Here is a 23,539-nt window from a genome sequence, read left to right as displayed (position 1 = left end):
CATTTCCAAGGCTATAAATCTGTATGGAGTAAACTTCCTTATCTTTCTCCTGTGCAGTGGCTAGTGGGTTCAAACCACCAATCTATTGGTTAATTGAATGTTTTAACCAATAAGCCACCAGATCTCCTTCATTTGTTCTTTGCAAATTTATGTTATTGTATGAGACTTTTAGAAACACGGGTTGTTTCTAAACACATGAAGGGACTACACAATAAGTGCACACAATTGTTGTTCAACTCTCTTCTTATTGCTGCATTCTCTGCAGCCCCTTCTAGATCCCTGACAGGTAAATGCTTTCCAACATGTTGGAGCTTTACATCATCTCACACACCACTTATTCCTGGCTTGCTCTTTAAAGAAAAGAGGCTTCTTCCTATACTTTGGACTTCCTGGCCCACAATAAGCTGTCTAATGAAAAAAAGCCTTAAGGGAAGCTGGTCACATCTACCTCCATTGTTACATGGTATTGTAAGTAACAATTAGCATAGTGTCCTTAACAAAAACACCTGGGGGAGAGGGTTGGCACACAAAAGCAGCTGTGCATGATTTGCATATAGATATGGTATTGTGCCTGAAAACAAATTATTCACTTGAAAATTACACTATCACCAAAACCATAACTTCCAAATGATGCACAGGAAACTATACATATACTTACGAGACTTACCTCCCCATACAAAGTCATAAAAGACAAAAGTTTTACACATTCACACCTCCGGGATGCACCTCCTCATTCAAGACCCTCAAAGCACCATGACTTGGTGCCATCAAACATTTCTTCAGTTATAAACAGTTATATATGTCCCCATCAGACATGAGGACATACTATAAGTGGAACACTATCATCCCAAGACAAAAGAGAGGCCAAAAACATAAACATGCCAGACATGTCCCACTGGTAATGAAAGGGATAAGCAGTTTTCAACAGGTTTTCAGTTTAGAAGACCTTCTCTTAGTTGCTCCTATTTATGGGAGTCCTAATTACACATTTCATGGTTTTCTCAGAACAAATAGAAAAAGGTGTGCTCCTTTAAATAGAAATTTCATGTTCTAAATGGAAACAGGAAGGGCAGAATGCAGTTAAAAAATGTGTTCTGACCTTTTTAAGAATGAAAAAAAAGAAAGAAAGAAAAGAAAAGAAAAGCACCATAAGGCTAAGGTGATTATGAGTTGCTTATATAAAACTATGGTTCATTAAGCCAAGATAAATAATAAGAGTTAAAAATTGAGATTACCACTCAAAGGGTAGCAATTATTCTTAGTTAAAGCAAACAATAATACAGACTATGAAATCTTGTTGAAAACAGTAAATTGTAGAAATCAAGAAAAAGAAACAAAGTTGTGAGTAATGTCTGAAAACACCTTTTTCCATAACAAAATTAACTAATTCTTCCATTAATAAATTTAGTGAGCCTTCCAAGTAAGTTATAAACATCAGAGAGGCACATAAGTAGTTTTCTTACTAAATAGTATGAGTTGAGAAGATGCAACTGCCTTGTGAAAGCAAAGGGTAAAACAAATGATTTAATATTAAGGTGTAGAAAAACTCTTGCCTGGCCTAGATCAAAAGACAAGCAGAACATTCTAGGTACAACAGAATTGTATACTACACATTCCCTTAGAAAAAGGACCTGCAAGAGGCTCAGATTCGACACAAGGAGACTAACTTCACAGGTGATATATTAATATTTGACAAAAAGGAATGCCTTGGAAAGACTTTACTCAAGGGTATCTGATTATCAGATAAAAACATGCATTTCTAGTCTTCATTTTATTCCAGTAGCCATCATGGAGGATAATGGAGAAATCCAGCAACAGAAGTAAGAGATATTGAGAACAACAATAAAAGAAAATGATTTCTTTCTTATATCTGCCTAGTTTTACTCAACTTCAAATACCTTCAAAGGCACATTTAAAAAATCTATAATTTGGAGGTTCAGGTGATAACCCCAATATCCATTTACAAATACCAAACAAACCCAACCCACTGTCATCGAGCCAATTCTGACTCATAGTAACCCTACAGGACAGAGCAGAACTGCCCCCATGGGGTTTTCAAGGGTAAAACTCTTTACGGAAGCAGTCTACCTCATCTTTCTCTCAAGGAGAGGCTGATGGGCTCAAAGTGCCATTTGTTTAGCAGCCAAATGCTTTAACCACTGCACCATGAGAACGCTTTCATTTATAAATAAGTTAGTAATATTTGGCACTATTTTCTTTCTCTTAATATATATTCATCTTTAGCTAACAGAGAAGTTTTTATGTTATGATTCTGCCCTTTTGTTACTTTTGAACATAGTTACAGGCAGTCCCTGGTTACAAACATCTGGCTTACAGACAACTCCTACTTGCCTTCAATATATATAAATTTGCCTTCACTTTAAAATAACTGAAGCAACCCCTGGTCACAACAGATTCTTCATCACAATCATCTCCACTTACTACACATACATATTTTACATCATTGAAAAGGCGTCAAGCCTTTTCTTGCATAGGGGAAAAAAAAAAAAAAAAACACTGTCATCTAGTCGATTCTGACTCACAATGACCCTGTCTGTAAGACAGAGTAGAACTGCCCCAAAGGGTTTCCAAGGCTATAAATCTTCACAGTGGCAGACTGCCTCATTTTTCTCCCATGAAGCACCTGGTAGGTTTGAACCTCCAAAATTCTGGTTAGCAGCCAAATGCCTTAACCCTGTACCTCTAGAGCTCCTTTTCTCTTACAATAAAGTAAATAAGAACTATATTTACCCCTTTTGACTTACCTGCAAATTATTAAAGACATAGCTAGAAACAGATTTTGTTCATACCTCAGGGACTCCCTGTACTTCCAAAATATATGCAAGAATCAAAAATCTGAAAATATAGCACTATCATGTCCTCTTAGATCAAGAATTTAAGCACATCTCCTATCACCATCTCTTACCAGCTGAGGTTAGAAATAAGGGGAGTTTAGAGGTGGGGAAGAGGGTGATCTTTTAATATTATTACAAATATGTTTTGATCATATAAAGTATGATTGTACCTTGAAATAGAATAAAAAAAAAAACAGTGAACTGGATTTAGTTTTTTAAACCTGGTTATTCCTACAAAATGATGACAGGAGCTCTTTAATTTTATTTTACCATTTCATATTAAAACAGGATGCTTATACCATTATCATAATGGTTCATTCTGGAATTTAAGAGAGCTATTTCACAGTGATCTATGTGCCAAAATAATTCTTTAACCTATGATTTGGCTGAGCTAAATGTAATTTCCCAAAAGCTAAAAGTGTGTTTAGTTCAATTGTATGGGTCTATGTCAGCATAATGGTCTATCCCAGGAGTTAGCTAACTCATGCCAAATGGCTCAGGTGAATAGCTGTGACATAGACTGTACAGCCATCAAAGTATCAAATATTTACTACCCAGTTCTTTACAAAAGAGCTCTGGTGGCAGTGTCTAAGGCATTTGACTGCTAACCAGAAGATTGGCAGTTCAAGCCCATAGCCACTCCATGGAGGGAAGATGGGGTAATCTACTTCCATAAAGATTTACCACCTTGGAAATGCAATGGGGGTCATTATGAGTTGGAATCAACTCAGTGGCAGTGGGTTCAGTTTGGTGTTTTTTTTTTTTTTTTTTAAATAAAAGTTTGTGAATGCCTTATCTATCCTACTGAACTATATTCATTTCCATAAGTTGTTTTGAGTACTGTCTGGAATGAGTTAAGTATAGTGGCCCTCATTCTAATCTTACCTTCTTATTGAGATATGGGGTGGTTTTAATTAAAGACATCTTAATCTGACAATCTCTGTTTGTCTGTCAGATAATCCGGTTTTTTGGTGAGTAGGTTGATGGAGGGATAGGATATGGATGAATATGGAGGTGCATCAAGAGCAAGGCTAAGAGCAAGCATGAAAGGAAATTCCTGAGATGAACACAGCCACTTCCCCAAGTGAGAAGATGCATCAGCCCCAGACTTACCTCTATCCCTTCATTTCTACCCCTTCATTTCCACTAGTGATCAGTTCCATTGGTTAAGGTGCAAACTCACTCCTAAGAACCTGAAAATTTAGCCTTTTCACCACATTCCAATCTGTTAAAAAACAACTCACTGCCATCAAGTTGATTCCAACTCATAATGACCCTACAGGACTGAATAGAACTGCCCCACAGGGTTTCTAAGGCTGCAAATCTTTACAGTAGCAGGAAAGGCTGGTGGGTTCGAACCTCCAACCTTTTGGTTTGCAGCCAAATGCCTTAACCACTGTGCCACCTTTATATTGGTTACAAGGGAATGATGTGGGAAAATGTGAGTGAATACATAGATTAGGAGAAAAATGTTACGGCCACTATTACTAATCACTCAAAGCCCATACTTGATGGAAGGGAGCCTCTACAGCTTAAGATGTACCCTCAAAAGACATCTCATTGCTGAGGCTGTTAATAAGAAAGGCAGTTATCATTAACACTCTCCTTTTCGCTCAGGTTTTCCATTTATAAGTATAATACAACATTATAGAAAGTCTAAAAAGTTCTTAAAATCTCAAGATACAATATATTTATACAAAGATAATATATTTATACAATAAATAACCAATTTATATAATAACCAATACCAACTAAATTACTCTCAGATATAATTTAGTGGCATTTCCTCTGCAATGAAGGGAAGCCATAGCAAAGGACATGGGGAATGAGGAACTATAAAGAATAAAACCAACAGTACTAACTCCCCTAAAGAGTCCAAATTAGGCTAGCTACTTTTCTGATTTATGTCACTGTTTATTGCACGTCAACAGCCTAGTCTGACATAAAGTCTGTGAAAATCATAAAGAAAAACCCAAGTGCATTTTCAGCCCATGTTTTTAGTGGGGTATAAACATCCACTATTCATAGAACAGAACAGTCTAATCAGCTTTTGGCGTAAACACCCTTTATCTCTACTGTATGTATATTCCAACAGAGTGATTATCCAAATCACAAAGGATGAGAGCAATTGAGTTCATTTTAAAATTCACTGCTAAAAAGAATTCATTCCAATATTGAATTTTTAAATTGTTCTTTATATGGTATAATAAAAGTTCAAATGTAGTCCTAGTGAAACAAAGGGTATGAGTAGGAGGAGGAGATGATGGAGAGGTGCAGAATAAGATAAATTGTACATTTATATTTTCGAAGAGGCCAACACAGTTCTTCTGTGATAAATAATAAACTACTTTAAGAAGTATTAAATTTCTTACTCCATGAAAATACCACAAACTAGAAGTGATCTCTAAATTCATCCTGCAACTGTTTCTAGAAAAATGAAACCCTTAGAGTCTGGATCTTAAATCTTCCATTCAATTCTGGGTAAGATCTTGTCAAAAGTCAAACATCTACTTTTTGAATTGCTTCAAATGTCACCATATATGCAAGTCAGCTCTGTCTTCTTCACAGCACTTATGAACACCTGATATATAAAGATGTATGTTTAAGTGTTTAAATGTAAGATTCATGCAGGCAGACCTTCATTTTGTGCACTGCTCTAATTCCAGCAACTATATTCAGAGAATGAAAGAGGAACAAATAGTGAGGCTAACAAGGACAGATTCTTTCCGTCAGATCAGCCAAGGTGGATTCTACATGACTGTGAAAATATCCAAGTTGAAAATAGAAGAAATATTTTCCATGATGCTCTGAACTCAGTGCATATACTTATTTATACAATTAAAAAAAAAAAAAAGAAAAAGAAACTTCTTTATACACTATACCACCTCACAATTTAAGGACTTAGCTGTTGTTTTTGTTGTTAGCTGTTGTTAAGTCAATTTGAGCTCATGGTAACCCCATATGTCAAAGTAGAACTGGTCCGCAGGGTTTTTAAGGCCCAGACATTTCAGAAGCAAACCACCAGGCCTGTCTTCCAAGGCATCTCTGGGTGGGTTCAAACCAGCAATCTTCAGCTAGTAGTAGAATGTTTAACTATTTAAGCCACCCAAGGACTCAACCTAATACTTACTGATATAGAACACATATCATTTGGAAACTTTGCTAGGTGAACAGAGCTGTGCTTATTTTGCTGACATTACTATTATACATACCTCATCCATTCTTTTTTAACACAGAAAGTTGCTCTTAAAGCAGAACTTCTATTTTCGAAAAAGTTATTTACTACTATTTTCATCCCAGCGACAGAGCTCTTAACATCATGTCCTTAGCAAATGTCTTAGTTCTCTAGTGCTGCTAAAATAGAAATACCACAAGCAGATGGCTTCAACAAACAGAAATTTATTCTCACTTGACTGCTAACCAGAGGCTGGAGGTTCAAACCCACCAGCCACTCCTCGGAAGGAAGGTTGGTCAATCTACTTCCGTAGTGATACTGCCTCGGAAACCCAAGGAGGGGTCGCTGTGAGTCAGGTATGACTTGACAGCACAAAGCAACAACACAGTTTAGGAGGCTAGAAGTCCAAATTCAGAGTGCCAGCTCTAGGCGAAGACCTGCCTAGAAGTCCAAGTTCAGAGTACCAGCTCTAGGGGCTAGGTTGAGGCTCTTTGACCTTCATATTCAGCTCTGCCTCCAAAGCCCACTGGAGCAAGATGGAGGCTTCTCCTGACTCATGTAGCTGCTGGCTGCCAAGGCAGACAAATCCAAGATCAGTAGGTAAAATAGCAGATTGTTAGCTTATGGTTTGCAAAGGGAATGATCCCAAGATTGGCAGGTAACACAGCAAGCCACTGGTTCAAATCCAAGACTGGAGCTGAAGACTCAACCAAATGCAGGATCCTTTCTATATATACTGGAAGCAGGCCACACCCTAAAGGCAACTCTCCTCCAATTGATTAACTGCTCACAGCAAATTCTACCATGGAGGTGATCATACCAGTCCAATCTCATCAGGGGAATAACTATCCAGCTCCCAAGCTACTCAAAATCATGACCCAGCTAAGCTGACACACAACCTTAACTACCACAGTAATCATTTTATTGTTATTACATGCCATTGAGTTGATTCCGACTCATAGGATCCCGTGGGACAGAGTAGAAGTGCCCCATAGAGTTTTCTAGGTTGTAATCTTGACTGAAGCATATTACCATGTCTTTCCCCTGTGGAGCTGCTGGTGAATCAAAACTGCCAACCTATTGGTCAGTAGATAGCACTTAACAATTGAGCCACCAGGGCCCTTTAATCTTGGCACACACACATACACACACAGCATTATCACCACTTCAAGAACTAGCAGAAAAACTGGACTGATTCCCATCTCCCTTCCAGTTTGTAAGTAGATCAAGAAAAGACAGAGGCCTGGCCACAAAAATATGATCTAGAGGCCAAACCACCATCTAGGATCTCTGAAAGAAGAAAATGTAACCTGTAAGTGGTCTCCAAGAATTGCAGAAGGCTTTAGTTAAAGTTTATAAATAATTTTCAAGATGAAAACCACCAATTTTCATGTTATGAAAGACACTCCAGGGAGGGACAAGGTTTGCCTGTATGTGAGGTCCACTGCCATCAAGAAGGTCCATATTAACATACCTGACTGAGATGACAACCTGTGGGAACTTACCACTCTCCTTAATTATTTGGGAGGGAGTCAAGGAAAACTCTTAATGACATACCAATCCAGTATATCATTATGTTATGTAACATGCTACTGCAGATTAATTATAATATAACAGAAGTCCCAAGCTATAAACCAAGACCAAGTGTTAATAAAATGAACCTCATATTCACTCCAAAACATTTCATATTGCTATTGAGGAAACAAAACTCTGCATAACAAAACCAATTGAATAGACTCACTAACGTCTTGTCATTTTAATAATTTTGATAATATATACCAAGTGTAAAGCTCTTGATACTTGAGATATAGCAGTGAAAATAAAATAAAGAACCCTATCCTCATGGTAAGGAGCTCTGGTAGCATAGTGCCTAAAGCACTTGACTGCTAACCAGAAGGCTGGTGGTTCAAACCCACCAGCCACTCCTCGGAAGAAAGGTTGGGCAATCTACTTCCATAGTGATACTGCCTTGGCAACCCAAGGAGGGGTCACTATGAGTCAGGGCCAACTCGATGGCACATAACAACAGCAACATCCTCATGATAAGGAGTTCTGGTGGTGTAGTGGATAAGAGACTTGACTGCTAACTAGAAGGTCAGAGGTTTAAACCCACCAGCTGCTCTGTGGAAGGAAGACTGGGCGATCTAGTTCCATAAAGATTCACAGTGTCAGAAACCCAATGGGGGTCACTATGAGTTGGAAACAACTTGATGGCAGTGAGTTTGGTTTTTGGTTTTATCCTCATGATTCTCATGAGGCTAACATTCCAGTTGGAGGAACCTCATATTAAATAAAATAACCAAATTATACAGCATTTTAGAAACTGACAAGTAATATGAGAAATAAATCAGTGAAACAGAGATAAGGAGTGAGTCATTTTAAACAGAGTGGTCATGGTAGATGTTAGTAAGAAGGTAAAATCTGAGCTCAAGCTTATGTAACTAATTGGCATGCCAGTTTCTCTTAAGGATGGTTATTTACATCATTTTTGCTTTATAAAATTGATTTACAGAAAGATTAGTAACAGGGTTACTTTAAAATAATGAGTTTTAATCATTCCAAATACAACTTTTCCAAATTTTCAGGAACACATATTGTGTTTTGCATTGAAATTTCAGTTTTGCACTCATTGCAGCCTTTAAATCTATTTTTATTGTTTTAACATTTCTTTTCAGCTTTATTGGGGTATATTTCACATACAATAGAATTCACCCATTTTAAAGGCACATTTTGGTGAGCTTTAGTAAATGCATATAGCCCTTGGAGCCACATCCAAAATCAAACTGGAGTGTGCAACACCCCAAAACTTTCCTTATGTCTCTTCACAGACAATCCCTATCCTTGCAAGCAGACAACTGCTCATTCCTTTACTTTCTCTTTATAATTCTCCCTTATGGAATCACATAATATGGAGCTTTATATGTCTGGTTTCTTTTATTTAACAGGATGTATTGGAGATTCTCTTGTGTTGTTCCCTGTATCAGTAGTTTGTGCCTTTAAATTTCTGGGTAATATGTAACATTAAGTTTATCCATTTATAAGCTGAGGTCATTAGGTTGTTTCTATTTCCTGGTTATTATAAATAAAGTTTCTATGAATATGTATGTACAAGAATTTTGTATGGACATATATTTTCATTTCTCTTGAGTAGATAATGAAGAATAAAACTGGTTAATTATATATTTAAGTTTAAAAGAAATGGCCAAGGTTTTCCAATTTGGTTGAACCATTTTTCATTCCCAATGGTAATGTCTGAGGGTTCCAGGTGCTCCACATATTGTCCAACACATGGTATTGTGAATTTTTTAATTAAAAGTCTTATAGTAGATGTGGCATATTATCTCCTTATGGTTTTAATTTGAATTTCCCTAATAACTGAGCATCTTTGTATGTTTATTAAGCTTAGTATATCTTCTTTTGTGAAGTACCTTTGAAAATCTTTTGCCCATTTTTTCACCGTATTGTCTTCTTCTTCTTAAGAACTCCTTAAATATTCCAGATATAAGGCCTTTATAGATATATGTCTTGCAAGTTATTTTTCCCCCAATCTGTAGTCTGCATCTTTATTGCCTTAATGTAATCTTTTAATGAGCAAACATTTTTAATTTTAATGAAGTCTAATTTTTCAACTTTGTCACTTCTAGTTTGTGCTTTACACTTTCTTTATAAGAAATCGTTGCTTAATCCGAGGTCATAAAAATTTTCTGAAAACTTATGGTTTTATTTAGTTTTTTTGGTTAGGTACGATTCACTTTGCATTAATTTCTTTCCTCATACATTGTGAAATAAGGGTTAAGGCTCATCCTTTTTTCTTTGTTGTTGTTTGCCGTCAAGTCGGCCCCGACTCATAGCGACCCCTCCTTGGGTTTCCGAGGCAGTATCACTACGGAAGTAGGATTGCCCAATCTTCCTTCTGAGGAGTGGCTGGTGGGTTTGAACCGCCAGCCTTCTGGTGAGCAGTCAAGTGCCTTAGGCACTATGCTACCAGAGCTCCTCCTTTTTTCTTTAGAGATATTTAATTACCTCAGCACAGTTTATTGAAAAGACTCTCCAGATGATCCATACTCCATTGAATTACCTTGATAACTCTGTAAACATCAATTGATTAAATAAGTGTAAGTCAATCTCTGGACTCTGAGTCTGTTTAATTTTCTAATGACAATGTTATTTCCTGAATTTAAGTTACCATTCCTGTTTCTGTACATGTGTAGTAATCTTTGGTTAAAAAATAAGCAGTGTAGGTTGTGGCAGTTAAGTTTGTGTGTCAGCTTGGCTGGGTCTTGTTGACTAGCTGGCAAGCTGGATGTAGTATTCCCCATGATGAAACTGGCAATCAACTCCATGGTGGAATCTACTGTGAGCAGCTGAGTAGCTGCCTTAGGGATATGGTCTGCTTCCTGTATATAAGGAGAAGCCTTGGGGAATGGTCTCTAGCCTATGGCACAATTGAACCCTCCATGTAGCCATGTCGTTCAGCAGCCTCCCATGCTCTGCCAACCTTGGGACTTTCAGTGGACTTGAATTAATGGCCAGCCGTGTGGTTGTGGTTTGGTAACATCAGGACTGTGCCTTTTTACTTGTCAACCTTGGGCTTGTCAGCCTCAGCATCCAGCAGCTATTTGAGTGAAGAAAGCCTCTAGCTTCAGCGGGCTGGTAGCAGGAGGCAGAACTGAAGCCCAAGGCTGGGGGGCTTTCACCCAGCCCCTAGAGCCTGCCACTTTGAACTCAGACTTAAAGCCTCCAAACTGTAAGAGAATAAACTCTGGTTTGTTAAAGCCATCCCATTTGTGGTATATTCCTGTCAGAGCAGCACTAAGTAACCAGAACACAGGTCAAACACTGTAGTGACTCTAGATTCTATTTTATTCTTATGAAAATTCTTAGTCTGTTTGTTTAATATGTGAAGAACTTGTCTATACTCAAAATGGAAAATTTGTTTGTCCTGAACAGTACTGAAATTTCTGCTTAGTTTTCTTTACTTTTTTTTTTTTTTAAATCAGGTTATCTGGGGATCTCTCTTGTGCCTGCACAGTTTCATCGTCAACTAAAGACATACATAGAAGTTATATGGACAATTCAAGCCTCCACTCTCTGCTGCTCAAGTTACATAGGGGAAGAGGAGCATATCCAAAGTTGCAGCAAATAAGTTTCCCTAGGCTTTCCATTTTCATTGGGCTCCCTAGGAGTTCCAAGTGTACACATCATGTAGTAGCCAGCCAGGAATGCATGGAAAGTATATTATTTCAACACTTCTACAGCTCTTCTGGGAGTTCTGGTAGCGTAGCACCTAAGGCACTTGACTGCTAACCGGAATGCTGGCGGTTCAAACCCACCAGCCACTCCTCGGAAGGAAGGTTGGGCAATCTACTTCTGTAGTGATAACACCTCAGAAACCCAAGGAGGCGTCGCTATGAGTCGGGGCCGACTTGGAGACACATAACAACGACACAGCTCTTCTGCTTCCAAAATTCCCCCCTTAAATATCTAGCTGCTCTGCCACTCTCCTAAACCAAATCTGCTATCCAGTAAAGCTGATGTCACCAACAAAGCTGGCGGCGTGGGAACACCCTATGGTAAGAATCATCTTATCCAACTCAGAAGCACATTTTCACGAGCTAAAACTTCTCAAGTTCTTTACTGCCTTTGATCATTTTTGAAATGGCTAAATTTAATAATTTTGTTCAGTTTTATACTATTTTTTCTTTGAGAGAAAAGCATCCAACCTCAGGTAGTCACTACTAGAAGGGAAGTCTTCACTATATTTTAAGCACTTACTGTGTATATATTATTTTTCATTACCTTATTTTACTATTTCATAAAATCAAGCAAATTAATTAAAAAATTAGCCAACCACAACAGGAAAAAATATCTTATTTGCAAACATTTATCTTCAGATCCTAATTTCTATAATTGGTAAAAACAGTCAAAGAAATTATATGATTAAAGTTGTCATGGTCTGTTAACCCTGGAAAGGTACTTAAAACATATCTTAACCTACCAGAAAAATTTTAGGTTTTATAGGCACAATGTTTTCTAGACCAGAGAGTAGATTCAATTTAGACCCAGACCTCTGTGGGAAAAAAGCATTACTGAGTAAATACTGCCTTACAAATGCAGAGAGTTCATTTGAATTTTGATAAAATTACCTTGAAGGCTGCTAAGCAATGCAGGCTTAATAAGGCCATCACAACTGCAAGAAAGATGGTGGCTAAGTTCCGTGTGTCCCATATGGTCTCTACCAGAGGAATACTGCCAACCTGCCAGTCGTAGCACAGGGTGACGGGTGCGAGTAGAAGCCACACATTGAAGGCCAAAAGGTAGGAATAGGTAAGGAACCTACAAAGAGAAGAAGAACCACTGAAATGCAACTTGAAATTCATCCCCTTCTGCAAACATTCTGGCACATGTTTCTACTAAATAGCATTACAATCTGTCAATATTATTTTATAGAAGATAAGGTAAGATGGAAAGCCATTCATTCATTTGTTCAGTAAATTTATCATTTGGGAATATATCTACCAGGTTCTGGTCACTGTGTTAGGTGCTGGCTATTCAACAGTGAACAAATAAGCAAAAGTTTCCAAGATACAGATTTTAAAATAATCATATAAATAAATATATTATAATCTGAGATAAATTCTATGAAGGAAAAGTTTGATGAAAGCAAATGATAGAAGTGGTGCCCTGTTAGGTATGATATTTTTGGGTAAAGGGTATTTGACTGTTCCTCCTTAATAGTACTCAGTATCCTGTGTTGGAATTTGTAATATTTAATCATTTTTAACAGAATCATCCATATTGAATTAAAAGAAAAAAATCAGAATGTCTTTGGGAAGGAAATAAAGCCCTGAGGCACAAATGGAAGGGGCCAGTCTTCATGAGGAGGCCAGCACTGATGACCTTTCTGAAGAAAATGTCCAAGTGGACATAGAGAAGGAAGATAACTGACAGAGGTGTAGTCCAGTCTCCTGCCTGTCATTAGACAGTAAGGGGTGTAGGAAAGGCATCCTAAATAACTTCCCTCCCTTTGGTGAAGAAAGAAAACTGAATTTTCTTAAATTCATTCAGTCAACACAAATTCATTAAGCATCTATAGGCTGTATTCTAGGCTGTGTATAGTATTAAACAGAAGACTAGGATTAAATCCCTTGCCCTTATAACCAAAAACCCCACTGCCATTGAGTCAATTCTGACTCATAGCAACTCTCTAAGGCAGAAGAGAATGGCCCCATAGAATTTCCAAGGCTGTAAATCTTTACAAATGCAGACTGCCTCATCTTTATCCCGCTGAATGGCTGGTGGATTTGAACCACTGACCTTTTGGTTAGCAGCCAAAGGCTGTAAACACTGTGCCACCATAGCTCCTTTCCTTGCCCTTAAGGAATGTATAATTCAATAATGAAAATAGAATATACTACATTAAAAAGGCAGAATGAGATGAGCAACATAAAAGTCTAAAATATGAAGAGAAGTCCACTCCCATCTGTCAGATCCTTTTGGAGGGATTCCTGGATTGGTAAAGAGGTAAGAACAGATCATTTCTAAATTACCTATAAATTTTAAGAGGCAGTTCACTCTCAATTCCTTATTCCTCTTAATGAGTAGCTACTGGTTTGAACACCCTTCCCAGATATTCCCAGATGATTTCCCCCTAGGTTGGTACTTCCTAACACCTATCAGTGTGAGAGTCAGTGAGGGGGATTATTCACTCCCCTGACTTTTGAACCCCAACAAATACATAGGTTGAAGAAATGGGGATATTTCAATTGAGTTCTACACTGTTTTCCTCTCTACTGCTATTTTGTGTAAAACGTTAATGTACAAATAGTGGACTATATGCTGAAAGCTTGAAAGTTTAAGTATTGCTATTAAAAAAAAAAAAAAAAATGTTGCCTTTTCCATTTTAGGCTTGGGCCTGTGAAACTGTCCTATAAGAATGCCAACTTCATAGTAACTGGATCACTTTGGGCTCTTTTTTTTTTTTTAAGCTGGGCAATCTAGTTCTGTAGAGATACCACCTCGGAAACTCAAGGAGGGGTTGCTATGAGTCAGACTTGACTCAATGGCAGTGAGTTTGGTTTTGGTTTTGGTTTTGGTTTTCCATGTTGATGCTATGTAGCTCTTAGCTTGATAAAGATTCTCTGATTTATTTTAAAGATGAGTGTTGAACCACCAAACCGTGAAAGAATATCAAACAACATTATCAGTCAGTCATAAGCTAGTTTTTAAAATTTAATTTAAAAAATATTTTTCCTTGAAATAATGGATCTAGACAATGATCATTGTTGTTGTTGTTGTTGTTGTTGTTGTTTGCCGTCGAGTCGGCCCCGACTCACAGTGACCCCTCCTTGGGTTTCCGAGGCAGTATCACTACGGAAGTAGATTGCCCAACCTTCCTTCCGAGGAGTGGCTGGTGGGTTTGAAGCACCAGCCTTCTGGTGAGCAGTCAAGTGCCTTAGGCACTATGCTACCAGAGCTCCTAGACAATGATCATCATTAATGCCTGCTAAAATTATTAGATAAAAAGCTGATGGGGGACCTTACAATGGATGGATCAAGTTAATCAGGTGTCTAGATAAAACTGTTAAAATCAATTTTAACATTACAAAAAAGGACAGAAGTATATGCTATGATTTATGAAGCAGTCTTTCTTTAAAAAAAAAAACCTGAAATCTGATGAAGACTTAAGTCTAATTATCAGTCTACAGCAAGTACAGGAAACTGTACATGTTAAATGGCATTACAGGGATGGAATCTAAAAGATCTCAAGTGTAGAAAATTCACAGAACAAATTACCCAGTTTCTTCAACAAATACATTTTAAGGAGGAAAAGTAAAATGGAGGAAGAGGACACCTATAACTTAAAAGAGACATAAGAAACATCAAAGTATAGGCTTAATGTCATGCTAATTTGAACAAATCAACAATTAAAAATAACCATTTACAAGACAATAAGAAAGAACTGAAACACTAGTTGGATATATATGAGACAATTATTACTGTTTTTTTTTTTTTCCTAAAGTGTGATAATGGATTGTGATATTTTTCAAAGGTGCTTGTTATTAGAAATTCATACTAAAATAGGCACAATATGATATGATGTCTGGAATTTGCTTCAAAATAACTGGGGTTGGGAGGAAAAAGTAGGTGGGCATATGGATGAAATACCATTGATCATGAATTATAGTTTTTTACATTGGATGATGATGGTGTGTGGAGGTTCTGTATGTGAAAATTTTTTACTTTTGTGCAAATTTGACATTTTCCATAATAAAAATTGTTTTTTTAAAAAAAAACAAAGGGAAAAGGCAATAGAATTGGAACAGAAATAATTATTTTTATTTCTTGCTTCAGCTTGACTCATGAAATATCTACAAACTCTGTAGAATTTTAATTTTTTCATTTATGTTTTGCCTTAGCCTTCCAAATTGTTCTCAGTTTCTTATGTTTTCTAGAGTTATAATATCATATTGACAAAAGTCAAATAAAAGGAATACTAACTTTTTAAAGTTACAATCTCAATGCAGTTATCTGAATATTTAATAAAAATGAAAACAAAAATGATCATTGTGAATTTTTACACAGATTCTAACTCAAAGGGTAAAAATAAGTAAACCACTAAATTAAAAGCAACTCCCCTTTGCTATAACACCGGGAAGGTCAAGACTATGTAAAGACAAGAGATTCTCTTTAACACATATGTATTGTCTCCAGACTCTCAGAGACACCCTCTACCTTCTGTTGTTGTGTTGTTATGTGATGTTGAGTCAGACCGGACTTACAGCGACTCCTCCTTGGGTTTCTGAGGCAGTATCACTATGGAAGTAGATTGCCCCATCTTCCTTCTGAGGAGTGGCTGGTGGATTTGAACCGCCAGCCTTCTGATCGGCAGTCAAGTGCCTTAGGCACTATGCTACCAGAGAGCCCTCTACCTTCTAGTGCATATAAATTCAGATTACTGTTACGAATAAACTCTTTAAATACTAATAGAAATACTGAAACAGCATTTGAAATTTTTTGCACTTTTAAGCATAAAGAAGCCATTTGGAACCACTCCAAAAGCTAATTACATTTTAAGGGCACTAGTTGAACTAGCTGTAATCAGCAGCTAAAGTATTTCTTTTTAACTTATAGACTATGAACTACATTTCAGACAATCATCTTGCTTATTTCTGCTAAAATTTCAGAAACAAAAACAACCTATATTGAATCTCTCTGCCTTGCTGGGCTCTCTTTTCTATGTTGATGTTGTTAGGGGCCGTCAAGTCATCTCCAACTCATAGTGACCCTATACATAGCAGAACAGAACATTGCCCAGTCACACACCAGCTCCACAATCCTGGCTATATTTTAGCCCATTGCCACAGACACTGTGTCAATCCATCTCATTGAGGGCCTTCCCCTCTTTCGTTGACTCTCCACCTTACCAAGCATGGCATCCTTCTCCAGGGAATGGCCCCTTCTGACAACATGACCAAAGTAGGCGAGATGAAGTCTGGCCATTCTCGCTTCCAAGGAGCATTTCAGCTGCACTTCCTCCAGGACTAATTTGTTAGTTCTTTTGGCAATACATGGTACTTTCAGCATTTTTTGCCTGCACCACAACTCAAAAGCATCAACTCTTCTTCTGTCTTCCTTATCCATCTTCCAGCTCTCACATGCATATGAGGTGATTGAAAATACCATGGCTTGTGCCAGGTGCACCTTGGTCCCCTGGGACATATCTTTGCTCTTCAGCACTTGAAAGAGGTCCTTTGTAGCTGATATGCCCGGTGCTATACATCATCTGATGTCATGACTGCTGTTTTCATTGGCATCGATTGTTGAACCAAGCAATGTGAAGTCTTTGACAACTTCAATTGTTTCTTCATTTATCGTGATGTTGCTTAAAGGTCCAGTTGTGAAGATTTTTGTTTTCTTTATACTGAGATGTAATCCACCCTGCAGACTGTATTCTTTAATCTTCATCAGTAAATGTCACCTTCACTTTCAGCGAGCACAGTTGTGGCATCAGCATATTGCAGACTGTCAATAATTCTTCCCTCCAATCATGATGCCATGTTCTTCTTCACATGGCCCAGCTCCTTGGATGATTTGCTCAGCATACAGATTGAATAAGTATGGTGAAAGGATACAACCCTGACACACTCCCTTCTTGATGTTAAACCATGCAGTGTCCCCTCGTTCTGTTTAAATGACAGGCTTCTGGTCAATGAACATGTTCCTCATGAGTACAATTAAATGTTCTGGAATTCCCATTCTTCTCAATGTTACCCATAATTTGTTATGATCCACAAAATCAAATGCTTTGGTATAGTAAATAAAACACAAGTAAACATCTTTCTGGTATTCTTTGCTTTGAGCCAAGATCCATCTGACATCAGCAACGATATCCCTCATTCCATGTCTTCTGAATCCAGCTTGCATTTCTGGAAGTTCCCTGTCAATATACTGCTGCAACCATTTTTGAATTATCTTCTGTAAGATTTTACTTGTGTATGATATTAATGGTATATTGTTCAATAATTTCTACATTCTGTGGGATCACCTTTCTTTAGAATGCATACAAATATGGATCTCTTCCAGTCATTTGGCCAGGTAGCTGTCTTCTAAATCTGTTGGCATAGTCAAGCCAATGCCTCCAGTGGGACATCTGTTTGTGAAAACATCTCAATGGGTATTCCATCAATTTCTGTACCTGTGATCTTCACCAATTCCTTCAGTGCAGCTTCAACTTCTTCCTTCAGTACCATTGGTTCTTGATCATATGCCACCTCCTGAAATGGATGAAGATTAACCAGTTCTTTTTGGTACAGTGACTCTGGGTTTTACTTCCATCTTCTTTTGATGCTTCTTGCATCATTCAATATTTTTTCCATAGAATTTTTTAATATTGCAACTGGAGGCTTACATTTTTTCCTCAGTTCTTTCAGCTTGAGAAATGATGAGTGTGTTCTTTTCTTTGGGTTTTCTAACTCCAGGTCTTTGCATATTTCATTATAGTAATTGGTTTTGTCTGCTCTAGCTGCTCTTTGAAATCTTCTGTTCAGCTCTTTTATCCTGTCGATTCTCCCATTTGTTTTAGCTACTCTCTGTTCAAGGGCAAGTTTCAGAGTCTCTTCTGACATCCACTTTGGTCTTTTCTTCCTTTCCTGTTTTTTTTAATGACCTCTTGCTTTCTTCATGGATGATGTTCTTGATTTCATCCCACAATTCTGGTTTTTGGTCATTGGTGTTCAATGCATCAAATCTCTTCTTTAGATGGTCTCTAAATTCAGGAAGGATATATTCAAGATCACATTTTGGCTCTCGTGGACTTGTTTTATTTGTCTTCAACTTCAAGTGGAACTTGCATATGAGCAATTGATGGTCTTTCCTACAATCAGCTCCTGGCCTTGTTTTGGCTAAAACCATTGAGCTTTTCCATTGCATCTCACCACAGATGTTGTCAATCTGATTCCTAAATACTCTGTCTGGCAAAGTCCACATGTACAGCTGCTGTTTGTGTTGTTGAAAAAAGATATCTGCAATGAGTAAGTCATTGGTCTTACAAAATTCTATCATGTGATCTCCAACATTATCTCTGTCACCAAGGCCAAATTTTCCAACTACCAATGACTCTTCTTTGTTTCCAACTTTTGCATTCCAGTCACCAGTGATAATTAACACATCTTGATTGCATGTTCAGTCAATTTCAGAATGCGAAAGTTGACAAAAATCTTCAATTTCTCAGCTTTGGCTTTGGTGGTTGGAGTGTAAATTTGAATAATAGTAGTATTAACTGGTCTTCCTTGTAGGCATATAGGCATTATCCTATTACTGACAGTATTGTACTTCAGGACAGATCTTGAAACACCCTTTGTGATGATGAATGCCACGCCATTCATCTTCAAATTGTCATTCCCGGCATAGTAGATCATATAGTTGTCTGACTCAAAATGGCCAAAACCGGTCTATTTCAGCTAATGCCTAGGGTATCAACTTTATGTGTTCCATTTCATTTCTAACAACTTCCAATTTTCCTAGATTCATACTTCATACATTCCATGTTCTGATTATTAATGGATGTTTGTAGCTGTTTCTCCTCAATTTGAGTTGTGTCATGTCAGCAAGTGGAGGTCCCAAAAGCTTTACTTTATCCATATCATTAAAGTTGGCTCTACTCTGATGAGGCAGCTCTTTCTCAGTCATATTTTGAGTATCTTCCAACCTAAGGGGCTTGTCTTCCTGCACTGTATTGGACAATGTTTCAGGGCTATTCATAAAGTTGCCCAGGAATGTATCAGACAGTGTTTCTCTGATATTCATAAGGTTTTCCCTGGCCAATTCTTTGAGAAGCGGATGGCCTCTTCCTTCTTCCTAGTCTCAGTCTGTAAGCTGCATTGAAACATGTGCACCATGTGAAACACTGCTGGCATTTGAAACACCAGTGGCATAGCCTCAAGCCTCATAGCAGCATGCAAGCCACCACATTACAACAAACTTACAGAGAAGTTTGTCTCCCTTAGCTGTTCAAAACCTCTCCACCCTCCCCTTATCTGGAGCCTGTCACTTTGTCTACCCCAGCTTTTTCCCTCCTTCCTGCCTTTGGGTGGGGCCTGTCTCCTCCCTTACCTGTATCCTGCTGCTTTGTTGTCCCTGTTTTTATTCCCTCCTTCTTGCCTTTGGGTGGGGCCTGTCCCCCTCCCCTTACCTGGATCCTGCTCCTTGTCATTCCTGGCTCTCTTTTCTATAGCAACAACAAAAACAAATTATTTTACTAATTTTTTACCTTGAATTCTGCAAACCAGAGGAAAGTCACTAGAATATCTTGCCAACAAAATGGAATAAATACATTGGAAATACTGCAATAAAGCGATTATCGCAATAAAGTGAGCCACTTTTTTTTTTTTTTTTTTTTTGCTTTTCAGTGCATACAAAAGTTATGATTATGCTATACGTAGTATATTAAGTATGCAACAGCATTATGAAAAAGTTTGAAATATTGTCTGAATTACCAAATGTGACACAGAGACACAAAGTACACATATGCTGTTGGAAATACAGTGCCAATATACTTGCTCAACACAGGGTTGCCAAAAACCCACAGTTTGTAAGAAAAAAATGCAAGATCTTCTAACATAATAAAGCAAAGTGCAATAAAACTAGGTATTCTGTAATAGCACAAAAGCCAGCAATTCAGCTTAAACAATTTGGTTATGTATTTTCATTGATTAGCCAGGAAAGAGTAAAGAGGCTTCATGAAAAAAATACAAGAAATGGAAGATGAGGCTGTAGGAGAACTGGCATCTCACAAATGGGACTCAATGAAACTGCAGTTCTTTACATCTAAATCTCTACTTTCATCCCAAAATATTTCATCACAACAGATTCTGTTCTTTGCCTTTGAGAAAACTTTTTGGCTAGGAAATATCATGAAGCCAAAATAATTCCTAGAAAGATGGCTAGGAAAGACACATAGGAAAAAAACATACACAGCAAGCACAAACTAACAACACTTGCTTGTTTTATATTAAAATGTTACTGCTTGAAGGATTCCTCTTTTTCCTTCACCTACAAAACACTTTCTCATTTTGTAAACATAGTACATTGGCCCTACTTTATACACATCCCTCCTTTTTGAGGACGGACATGGTCTAATATTGTAAAGATAACAGCCGTGGAATAAAACACAGTTAGCAATAAAAGTGGAACACTCCACCCTACTTCTGCTCACCAGTTTGATAACCCTGGCCCTCCCTCAGCCTTCCCTATTTCTATCCTCACAACTCTTCAATTATCACTCATGCTTCAAAGGATCTCCACAGCTTCACCGTGCCCCTGCAATGACAAGCTTATACAGGTATTATCTGCTCATTATCATCATTAGCTTCTTTTTTCCCTGATTGTAACCTTTTCCAGAATCAATCTGAGGAAGTCACTACCTGCACTATCCTCCTCCACAGACAGGAGATCCTCATTTGAATTTAATAAATGTTGAGCAACACTCTGTGCACTTTTCTGGGTAATAAGCAAAGTGTAAAGGATCTAGCACCTGTCCTCAAAAAGGGCCTTTACACTGCTTTGGTGATGACAACACACACACATTTCATAATTGGGTGATAGTGTAATATGCTTAACTTCTTACATACATTGAATGTCAAAGACATTCTAAGAAAGAAATGATAGTCAAAACCTGGAGGATTAAGAGATGATATAGTAAAATCTAGGAAGAATTAAATAGGTAGAAAAGTAGGAGATGGAGAGTCCAGGAGGGGGTACCATATGAAAATGGTTTCAAATAATAAATGAACATGACACTTTGTGAGAAAAGCAAGAATATAGGTCAGAATTGAGAAAATAATCTGAGAAAACTAGACTATATGAAGAAGAGTGTGGCATCAAGATTGAAGAAATAATAACAACCTGAGATATGCATATGACATAAACTTGTTTGCTGAAAGTGAAGAAGACTTGAAGCACTTACTGATGAAGATCAAAGACTACAGTTCATAGTATAGATTACACCTCAACATAAAGAAAGCAAAATAATATTAAAATATATAAAACAACTCTCACTAGAATGTTGAAAATGAAAAATATCATGTTAAGTGTTGGTGAAGACGTGAGCAACTGAAACTTTCAAACACTACTGTAAATTGTTGAAACCACAATTTACTATCTAGTCGTGTTTATGAGGGTAGAATAAATGCATACCTCAAGACCTAGCAATTTCAATCATGCAGATATTCCTATAAAAATGCATACATCTGTTTACCAAAGAACATGAACGAACTGTTCATAGCAACATATTCTTTTTTTTTTAATTTTTAATGTGATTTGGGTGAAAGTTTACACAGCAAATTCATTTTCCACACAGCAGTTCATACACATTTTGTCTCATGACATTGATCACAATGTTAACAGCTCTCTTCCCACTGACTTCCCATAGTTATCTCTTCCCTGTGTCTTTCCCTCCCATGCACTCCTACTCCCTGAGCTGTGTCCCTGTGCATTCACTGCTCTTCTGTTCTCCTATGATTCATCTCTCCAACGAGTGTATCTACCTAATGTAAATGTTCAGCTCATATACCTATTATTTGGCTGGAAGCCACAGAAGGGAGTTCAATTCCAGACCTGAAGGAAAGAGACCATAGTCTCAGGGGTTTCACAAAGCTCTATCAGGCCAGCAAATCTGGTATTTTTTTTTTTTTTTAATGATTTTGAGTTTTTTTCTTCATTGTTCTCCCCCTCTATCCAGGATCCCCTTCACAGGTCCCCCTCTGAGTGGCTGACAAGCAGTAGCCTGGCATTATCTAGTTCTTCTGGTGTCATGGTCATATAGGCTGAAGATCACGTGGTCTACCAGTCCGTTGGACTAATTGTTTCCATGCATCTTTGGTTTTCATCATTCTTCTTTGCTCTGGATGAGGAGAGACCCATTGTTGCATCTAGATGGCTACTTGCAAGCTTTTAAGATCCCAGTTGCTACTCACCAAAGCAGGATGCAGAACAATGTTTTTGTATAGTGTTTTAATGCCATTTGAGCTTGATGTCCCCTGTGACCATGGTCCCAAGTGCATAGATCAAACTACTCAATCCCTTCGGGTAGCTGGCTGTGGCCAAGAAATCACCACAAACTTGTCCCTTGTCAGCTCTGCTATATACATGGATATTATTACAGCACACACAAATATGCTTGTCTAAACATCATCTGCCAACCCTATACATGGTCATGGGCACTCTACCTCCTGCCTAGACATATCTGATCGTTCAGCCTGTGCACCCATCTATCCACCCATAGATCAATGTTTGCCATCACTGACAACACAGTACTGCATGTGCAGAAGGGTTCATCTTTATTGTCTGTATCTCCCATGTATGTCTCTATGTCTTCCTCTTCCTCAATGCCATTATGTTGATCACTCACATTTGGTGCATTGCCCTTCCTTCACCCAAATCAGTATGTGTTTCTACCTATCTAGCAGTGTTCCCTCCCCTTCCGTCCTCTCCCATCCCTGGTAACCAAAAAAATTTCCTTCCATATATAAACCTTACCTTAACTTTTTACAATAGCGGACTAATACAATATTTGTCCTTCTATGATTAACTTATTTCACTCAGCATAATGTCCTCCAAGTTCATGTACGTTATGCTGTGTTTTGGAGATTCTATGTTATTCTTTAGAGTTGTGTAATATTCTTTTGTATGCATCTACCATAGTTTAGTTACCTATTCTTCTGCTGATGAGCAACTAAGTTGTTTCCATCTTTTGGCTCTTGTAAATAGTGCTGCGATGAACATGGGTGTGCCTGTATCTGTTCTTGTTCTGGCTCTCGCTTCTTTAGGATTTACACCTAGTAATGTGATTGCTGCATCAAATGGTATTTCTAATCCCAACTTTTTAAGGAACCATCATACTGCTTTCCACAGTGGTTGTATCATTTTACAGTCCCACCAACTGTGATGAGAGTCACAATGTCTCCATATCCTTGCCAGCATTTGTTATTTTCTGTCTTGTTGAACTTTG

The 23,539-nt window shown here is 37.8% G+C and overlaps 1 protein-coding gene across 1 annotated transcript in view; it reads right to left on the bottom strand.

The window, feature by feature from the left end:
• Window positions 1-23,539, bottom strand: part of TMTC1 (transmembrane O-mannosyltransferase targeting cadherins 1) — a 458,384-nt gene that overhangs the window by 197,273 nt on the left and 237,572 nt on the right. The window contains exon 6 of the mRNA XM_007943177.1: window positions 12,177-12,366. Within this exon, the coding sequence (XP_007941368.1) occupies window positions 12,177-12,366 (190 nt within the window). The remainder of the gene's footprint in view (window positions 1-12,176; window positions 12,367-23,539) is intronic.

This window comes from Orycteropus afer, unplaced genomic scaffold, assembly GCF_000298275.1.
Source record: "Orycteropus afer afer isolate SDZICR_OR568_19922 unplaced genomic scaffold, OryAfe1.0 scaffold00100, whole genome shotgun sequence".
Lineage (NCBI taxonomy): Eukaryota > Metazoa > Chordata > Mammalia > Tubulidentata > Orycteropodidae > Orycteropus > Orycteropus afer.
The sequence above is the reverse complement of the archived record's forward strand: the minus strand, read 5'-3'. Positions and strand labels throughout refer to the sequence as shown.